Genomic DNA, 9,379 nt, shown 5'->3' with positions numbered 1-9,379 from the left:
GCTTGACCCCAACTGAACTCTATTCCTCTCTGATAACCCGTTTCATCCTGTAACCTGTTCTGTTGTTCTTAGTTGTCGCTTAGAGGTTTGCCCCTGACCTTCAGCTGTATATTGCCCTATGGGAAATATCTGTACATATGATGTAAGTTAACACATGGTAATTATGGTCCGGTATTTAGTTTGTCCAGTATAACTGAGGGGATGAGGCATGCGTTGAACTGATTTCATTTAGACGAAGGGACATAACATCTCAGTGTATGAATGCTTTATTATTGGTGCGCCAACTATACATGGAATGAGGGCATACTTTATGTATAGTAAAGTTGTACAGACGTCATGGCTGTGTTAATGCACAAAGAAATTAAATAATTGTTTAGTTTTATTAGATCTTTGTGAGTGATTGTTTTGCTATTAAACCATGTTTATTTCAAAGAAAACATAAATTTGGTCTAATTTGTATGTCATCATCTGTTGACGATATGAAAATAAAACGAAAACGATTTGACTTGTCTCTTATTCGACTCCTGCAGTTCTACATCAGTTCTACATCAGTTCTACATCAGTTCTACATCAGTTCTACATCACATCATAATGAGTGAATGTGTCCTCTGCCGGGTCTGGGCTGACTGGGGTCGCAACGCTATTGGCTGGTGCTGCAGTGACATCCAATCACACCACGGGGGCGTTTATAAGGAAGAGTTTTTGTAGTTCTGTAGTCATTTTACCGCATCATTTGTTCTTACCAGACCACTCGTTTCATGTAATATATGTACATTTGAAGAAGTAAAAATGAGTAGGGTGGTGTTGGTGACCGGAGCGAACAGGTAATAATACTTTATACGTTATATACTAACGTTTATATAATAACGTTTTATTTCGGTCTCTCTATTTTGTCCGTCTAGACACATTTGCAACTTTCTCTTTCATACCTTCACCGGTTAGTGGTGAGCTAATGGACGTAAAAAGACGAATTCGCCTGTGTCGTAACATTGGAATTACTCTGGTAAAACTATTGTACAATAGTTATTGATTTGTTATTGTATAGTAAAGGAGACATGTAGTATGTACTGGCCTATTGGGCCAGTTTGTCTGTGTCAAGTTGTTGCTGTAGGCCTATTAAGTGATATGAAGATCCATGCCCCTAGCCCAGGACCAGGCTGGTATGACAGCATGCTTCACCCAGACTTGGACTTTTACGATAAAACTGAATGTTGTCCTGAATGGGAATTATACTAACAGTGTACAACAGTAAACAACTAAGTGTGTGTGTGTGTGTGTGTGCGTGTGTGTGTGTGTGTGTGTGTGTGTGTGTGTGTGTGTGTGTGTCTGTGTCTGTGTCTGTGTCTGTGTCTGTGTGTGTGTGTGTGTGTGTGTGTGTGTGTGTGTCTGTGTCTCTGTGTGTGTGTGTGTGTGTGTGTGTGTGTGTGCGTGTGGAGGGCTGCAATAAAATGCAAGTTTAACTAGAGAGAGACGTTTTCTCTGTAAACGGCTATGCTGGATTTGTACAGGCCAGGCGATTATGAAATGCCAGCAAGGGAATGAGAGGCAGCACAAAGTCATTCAAATACTCTAATCTTTTGAGCCCATCGGATAGTGAACGGGTTCAAATGACGTTCGGATCAGCTTCATTCATTGAAAACGCATCAACAATAGCAACAACAAAACCTCCTCTGTCTCCGTGTCCCTGTAGTGGTATAGGCCTGGCGCTCTGTGAGCGTCTCCTCACGGAAGACTCCGGGCTGCAGCTGTGTCTGGCCTGCAGGAACCTGGGCCGGGCCGAGGCCGCCCGCGCAGCCCTCCTGACCTCTCACCCCGAAGCGCAGGTCGCCGTGCTTCAGATGGACACCAGCAGCGTCCCCTCTGTCCTCAGCGCCGCACGCGAGGTCAAACTCAGGTAGTCCGAATCTGTCAGGAAGTTTTTTTTTTTTTTTCATCCAATCTAAATTCTGTGTTCAATCAAACTACCAGCCCAGAAGTGAAGAGAGAACACCTGGCTCTGTGCTTGTGTTGTGCAGGTATAACAGGGTTGACTATCTCTACCTCAACGCTGGCATCATGCCAGACCCAGAGCTGGATGTCAAAGCGTTATTTAAAGGTCTCTTCTCCAGGTAGGCCAATCACAGCTCTCCTCTGTTATTCTGGTGTGGGTTGTGTTCTGCTTCCTGATCAATACCAGGGGGCACCAGGGTCGGGACAGGTTCCTTTTCAATTCCATCAATACAGGAAGTGTTTCGGAAACTCAAATTCCAAAATTCCAAAGCTAGTTATTTTCAGTTTACAGTAGAATGTAAAGAACAGTTGACTTGATGACTATTGGAACATACAGTATACTATTTTTTTTTTAAATTCGAATTCAATTCACTTCCGGAATTTAAAAAGAATTTGCGCCCCACCCTGATCCTCTGTCTCTGATGTGATGCAGTCCTGTTGATGTAGTATGTATCACACTGTCAGTCTTTTTCATATTAGGGTCATGTCAGGTCACAATATCACTGGTGTTTTCTGTGTTGATTGCAGCAAGGCCATCTCCATGTTTGCCACTGGGGAGGGCATTCTCACTCAGAAGGACGACGTCACTACGGATGGGCTGCGGCAAGTCTTTGTTACCAACCTCTTTGGTCACTTCTTACTGGTGAGCTGAAACACAGAGCACTCAGAACCCCCTGAATTATGGATGCCCAGTGTAATTTATAGATGTTGTGGCTTCATGGTTTAGTATTTATACCTATGCAGAAGAAGGGACACTATGTAGCCCTAGGCCTACCCAGTATGATGCATTTTGTGGAAAACAAAGTATGATAAAAATGTATTTGTTGATATATTACAGTAGTTTAGCTGTTTGTCTGTTGGTTTGTTTATCTTAAGGCTTTTCAACTTGAGCAAAATGTCAATACATGAAGAGGTGGAGGTAGCTGTGTGGGAGAGTAATATCTAGAATGCTTTGTGTGTAGACCTTGAGATCCATACACCCCAGGATGTTAAAGGACACTAGATCCATCTTACTTTCTCAAGCTGTCACTTAGCAACAGTGCTCATTAAACATTAACAACTGCGGTTTCTATGACAAAACGTACTGTCCCCTCATTCCCCAGAGGCTACTCTATGGCTGATTGCTAATTTTAGGTCCTCATCCATTAAAATGCTTACCTCAGCCTTCTGTGAATAAATAATTCTGATTTAACAGGAATGGAGGGAATTCTTTCTATACAGCAGGCTGGTACTGTTTTTCCCCGCTGTTGTGATCCTAGCCTGGGTGCCTGACTGTTTCTGTATTCAATAAAGTTGTTTACAATGCAGGAGTCCTCCCGACTGAAATAGATTTCAGAACCAAAGATGAAACATTTGATGGCAACACAGACCTATAAACATGTGCTGCGTTCCATTCCAGAAGGTTCCCCTCCTTCACTCCTCCCTCACAGACCTGATGAGGTTTTATAAGCTGTAGTGGCTCCACCACATTTTCCCTAGTACGCTTCCACCGACTTCCACTCTTATCAGATCTGTGAAGGGGAGTGAATGTGGGCAGATTGGAGGGATCAACTTCCCGGTAATGAAACGCAGCCATGTACGGTAGTGCACCCCGACCAATCAGGCCTGTCACCCGGAGTTCTCCTGTGTTCCAAGGTGAGGGAGCTGCAGCCAGTGATGTGCCGGGCGGGCGCGACCTCCCAGGTGATCTGGACCTCCTCCAGCAACGCCAGCCGCTCAGCCTTCAGCCTGGAGGACCTGCAGCACCAGAGGGGCACCCAGCCATACAGCTCCTCCAAATACGCCTCCGACCTGCTCAGCATGGCACTCAACACACACTTCAACAACCAGGTGGGCTAACACACACACACACACACACACACACACACCTCAACAACCAGGTGGGCTAACACACACACACACACACACACAGGTGAGCTAACACACACCTCAACAAGCAGGTGAGGTAAAATGTGTAATTTGGGTTAGTTAACTATCCCTTTATAACAATACTGTAGTGTAGAAGCTGGTACTGATGTTGAGCTGTGTTGGTGATGTTAGTGTAACTGTGTGTGTGGCCCCACCAGGGCCTGTACTCGTCAGTGATCTGCCCAGGCTTTGTGATGACCAACCTGACCTTCGGTATCCTGCCCTCCTTCCCAGTCCTCCTCTGGACCCTGCTCATGCCCATCTTTTGGCTGGTGGGTGCACATCTCTCTTTAACTTAATCAGTCTTAATATCTGCTCCTGTTATGTCGACCTCATCTCTTAAGTGTGTGTGCATGCGTGCACGTGCATGCGTGCAAGAGCATTACTCATAATTCATCCCGCTGTCTGTGTGTGTGTGTGTGTGTGTGTGTGTGTGTGTGTGTGTGTGTGTGTGTGTGTGTGTGTGTGTGTGCGTGTGCGCGCATGCATGCTTGCCTGAGTCTGTGTGTGTGTGTGTGTGTGTGTGTGCGTGCGTGCATGCTTGCCTGAGTCTGTGTGTGTGTGTGTGTGCGTGCATGTGTGCGTGCATGTGTACGTGCGTGCGTGTGTGCTCAGTCGATCCCATCTCATGATTGTGTGTACGTGAAGTGCTCATCCTTATCTCTCTGACACTTTCTCACAGATCAGAGTCTTCACTAACACTTTCACCCTGACGCCTTACAACGGAGCAGAGGCCTTGGTATGAACAAGCATACAGTGCTCTAATTCTGCTTCTACTCGTGTACAAGCACCTCTGCCTCTCATAGGGACGACCCACGTAAATATACATCTTCTTCTCGAGTCAATACACTGTAAGCACAAGTTAATTGGTTCTGTGTCTGCGCCGGTATTTCTATTTTTCTTTCTGAATTGATCGGATCTGCCTTTGAGACCTTGACTGATCTGTGTTGACACTTCCACTGTGCAGTTCTGGCTGTTCAAGCAGAAACCTGAGTCACTGGATCCTCGAGCCAAATACCACAGTTTAACCTCCGGGCTGGGCAACAACTACACACAACCTCGAAGGGTAGGACAGTAGAGACCACAGAGATCCCATTAGTTCTTGATAAAACACAGTACTTCCGTTGTGTTTGAGTACCACACCAACCAACCAACCAACCAACCATCCTATCAAGCTTGATATAGATTGAATGATCACACTGTGGCTACATATTGATATTTATTCTGGTGATTATAACCCAATGGATTGTTTTGATGTGTTGATGTCTACTGTAGATTGATTGAACAGATCTGTCCAAAAAATGAAACATGAGGTTATTATTCGTGAGGTTGTTATTCTCTCAGATAGCTATTTACCCAGACAGTGCTATCATTCACGCTGTGTCTTACCCTGACATCCTATCAGTCCCCTGCCATCTCCTCTCACCATCCTGTTGCCTTTTCCAGATGGATATTGATGAGGACATGTCAGAGGCCCTGTTGGAGAAATTACTGGAGCTTGAAGACCAAGTGCGAAGGAAACAGGAGTAAGAAGAAAGGGGCATGAAGGCTGTCTCACAGTAGCCTGAATCTGACCACAATCGTGTGGATCACCCCTGTCTAATAGATTGAGACTGCGTTGCTGCTTAGGAGGAGGAAAGGATCGGATTGCCACTTTCATGGTCACTCATTGACTACAGACTGTGCTCCTGTCTTGTTAAATCTATACTTGTCAGACTTTGTAGACAGGGAATTCCATTCTTACCACAAAATGTAACAACCTACTTGTCTGTACACTGTAAGTATATAAATGACCAAATGTCACGCTGTCTGTTGAATAACATTCCAGTATCTCAAATAAAGGTGGTTTTATTATGTTATTGGTTATTCCTGGCTATCTTGCGGTGTGGTTTTAAAGGAGAAACCATCCAATAATAAATCTTGAAAGGACTGTTTTGGTCATATACTTCTTTCAACTGCTGCACAATCCGTGAAGGAATTCATCAATATATATTTTATGAAGCAATGTTTGATAACGAAAAAAGGTATTGTCTTGAATTTAAAAAATAACAAAAATAAAACGATGTACAAGTAAGATACATTTATTATTTACAACATTGACAAGATACATGAATGCACACTGCCCCGTACATTTAATACCATTTTTTTTTCATGATTCAATCCAAGGTGCGCCACGTCGGACTGTCTCTGCCAACAAATCCAGCGCGGTCCGTGAAGAGGCTGTCGTTGTCCTCCAAAAAGTTAATGTAGGTGTTCTGTGCGATCCAGTCCCCGGTCTTCTGCTGGGTCCCGGGGAGCGCACCTGGGCGGTAGTGCATTTGCTCCGGCGGAATCGTGTGGGCGCATATCCAGCAGTTGTCCTCTGGCGCTGCCTCTAGCTCCGTCTCCGTCTCCTCCTCGATACCGCTGAGTTTCGGATTGCAGAATGCCCAGACCATGCCGCAGAAATAAACGAAAAACGTTCCCATGACCATGAACATGAGAGCGTAGGATTCGATCATCGCTTTAGTGACTGCGGATGACATCTTTGCACGCGCTTCGATGCGAGTTGCAGCGTAAAGGTCGTGCGTAATGTGGTGCACCTTTCGCCCCTGAAGTCCTATTTTAAAAGCAATATTAGTCACAAAAGGATGCAGCCATCACAGGGTTTCCAAACTGTTGTTTATAATCCTGGAGTATTTTCTACAGTCACATATCCGTAGTTCCCCTTTGCGCAGTCTGTTGCCCTGATCAGCTCAAAGGGAATGACACTGTCCCGTCCCGCCCGTGGCGCGATTCGGATGATAAGCAATATGAGTAACCTGCTCTGGACAAGCATGATTCATCATATTATGCTCTGCAATGAAGGTTATGCCTGCCAATGAACTGGTTCTGCTCCTTTTCGAATGTGCTCTCAGTCTATTGCTCTGATTCATTCCTCTCTTCAGGTAGTTCGTCTAACAGTGAACACATAGAAAGGCACCAGTGAACATGGAGCTATATGGATTTATGTAAATTGCGTTGACCTACTGGGCTGTCAATTCTCCGTCAAGGTTCTCACCTTTGTCAAATAAAATAAAATCATTCAATTTTAAAGTTTGTTTTCATACAGTGTGTACTGGGCATACAGTGACGTGTGTGACAGTACATAATGCAATTCTTACTCGCAAGCTCTCGTCAATGACACAGTATAAATCAATGGTAGCACAATACAATAATACAGTAATACACTAACACAGTAACATCAGTATTTCTAGGCCATAAGACGTGTAATATATTAGATAGATAGATAGATAGATAGATAGATAGATAGATAGATAGATACTTTATTGCTAAATTAAGGCGTTACAGCAGCTCACATCACAAACAACAACAACAAAATAAAGTGACAAAAGAATAATCAAATAAAATAGACATCTGAAACATTATATACAGTAAGAACAGTCCAGTGTGATTTAACATCCCCCAGCCTGACTCTGATCACCCCGATCGAGCCAGCCGGAGGAGGAGTTGTACAGTCTTATTACGGCAGGCAGAAAAGATCTCCTATAGCGCTCCTTAGTGCAACGTGGTTGTAATAATCTGTTGCTAAAGGAGCTTCTCTGCTCTGCCACAGTGTCATGTTGGGGATGGGAGGGATTGTCCATGATGGCCAGGAGTTTGGCCCTCATCCTCCTATTGGCCACCTCCTCCACAGTGTCCAGGGTGACACCGAGGACAGAACCAGCTTTCCTAATAAGCTTGTTCAGCCTCTTGGTGTCACCTTCCTAGATGCTGCCCTCCCCACCATACCCCCGCGTACAACACTGCGCTTGCCACCACTGACTGGTAGAACATGTTCAGCAGAGTCCGATAATAATTTATTTTAAGTGCTTTTCACAAGCCTCAGCACACTGCAAGGAGTTACCAATGGGCTTATACAAAATATAAAGTAGAAGTTACAGAGAAATACATCGAATACAAGAATAACCTTCCTCTTGTGTTCGGGTCAAATCTGACCGATTTACAACTTTTCCTAAATATAAATATTGTGTTTTTCATCTGTGTTTTTCACTAGGCATTTGAACATATAAAATTGCTGATCACCACTTTCATTGAATTTTGAGTGGTTGAGTGAAGTTTGTCACATCTGTGGGGTTCCGGGCCTTAAATGACCGCCATGGGAAATGAATGGGTAATGAAATACATACATACAATAGGAAAAAATACATCGAAATGTAGATACATTTTCAGTGTCTGTTCTTTGTATATTCACTGCAGTTACTCATGTTAACCACTAGCTGAAGACATTGTTTCACAGCTTAAAAAGGTGTTAAACAACATGTGGTGATGATTTATGTTTTTTGTGTTGCTATAAGAGCAGTAAAAACAGACCACCACTGTGGTCGTCTGTGGCTCAGTTGGTAGAGCATGGCACTAACAACGCTTAGGTTGTGGGTTTTTCCCGCTGGGACCATATATACTGAAATGTATGCACTCATTGCAATGTAAATCGCTTTGGATAAAAGCGTCAGCTAAATGGCATATATTATTATTACCACTATAATAAGGGGGGGATGATGAACACAAGAGAAAGCATAATGAACAACTAAGCACAACCAGCACAAGAAGACCAGTAACAACACACACACACACAACATAACCAGTAACAACACGACACAATGTGTCATCAACGAGGGACGAAATGTCTCAAACATCACAGTCATGACGAGGACAGCGCTGAAGAGAGAGTAGGGCAGAACCTGCAACCGTCTTGAATGCTGTCACTCTATTTGCTATTTGCTTTATCTCATGTGGCTGTAGGAGTCAATTTGCATACCTGTCAGGGAGCTAACACCCAACGAGGCCAGCTGATCTGAGTGCTTCACACTAATGTGTCAAAGGACACAATAAACGCTTGTTTAACACTTCATTAATAGGTTGACAAATCCTTTAACAGCAAAGTGCCACAGGCCATCAAGGAACAAACAGTCAGCCAGATAAGGGGTTGAATCCCCATAGCCTAACATTGACCCAAACCACTGATGTTTTTGGGTAGTCCCAAGGAGTCAGTCAGTGTGCAATTCGAACCCAGATCAAGCTTAGGCATCTGTCAGGCTGTAGGATGTCTTTATTTGACTGACAACTAGGGCTGCGACGTCAGAGTAAGTTGAGGTTGCTCTACACTGATCTGAGGTCAGAAATGTGTTTTTCCTGTAATGACTTGGGGAGCTCTTAAGCGGATCCCAGATCTGTAAGCTTCTTCGCCATCTGTCATTAGGTGACCTTTCTTGACCTTTACCATGCCTGACGACCATATAGGCTCTGTTTTAGCAAATCAATCTAAACTGGTTCTCATCCTAACCCACACTTTCCAGCCCACTGTACATTGCTGATCAACACTGCCTTTAAGGGGATGATGAAATCAAGAATAGGAATAGATTTACACAGCAGCGCAAGCCCAGCTCAGATGAACACAGACATGAGAATAGTGTTATTATTGCAACATTTTATTTTATTTTCC

General features: G+C 44.0%; 1 protein-coding gene across 2 annotated transcripts; it reads left to right on the top strand.

The window, feature by feature from the left end:
* Window positions 1–697: 697 nt before the first annotated feature.
* On the top strand, window positions 698–5,818 carry hsd17b7 (hydroxysteroid (17-beta) dehydrogenase 7). Of its 2 annotated transcripts, XM_083671051.1 has the most exons (9): window positions 698–824; window positions 1,691–1,894; window positions 2,016–2,108; window positions 2,518–2,632; window positions 3,625–3,819; window positions 4,056–4,169; window positions 4,580–4,636; window positions 4,865–4,963; window positions 5,344–5,818. In XM_083671051.1, exons 1-9 carry the CDS (start codon window positions 790–792, stop codon window positions 5,425–5,427), a joined length of 996 nt encoding a protein of 331 aa, XP_083527177.1. In that variant the 5' UTR covers window positions 698–789; the 3' UTR covers window positions 5,428–5,818. The 2 variants fall into 2 exon arrangements, 1 of the variants encoding a protein (XP_083527177.1); XR_014554239.1 differs by lacking the exon at window positions 5,344–5,818 and having other exon boundaries at window positions 4,580–4,714.
* Window positions 5,819–9,379: the final 3,561 nt, after the last annotated feature.

The sequence above is a fragment of the Argentina silus genome (assembly GCF_951799395.1).
Source record: "Argentina silus genome assembly, chromosome: 6".
NCBI lineage: Eukaryota > Metazoa > Chordata > Actinopteri > Argentiniformes > Argentinidae > Argentina > Argentina silus.
The sequence above is the reverse complement of the archived record's forward strand: the minus strand, read 5'-3'. Positions and strand labels throughout refer to the sequence as shown.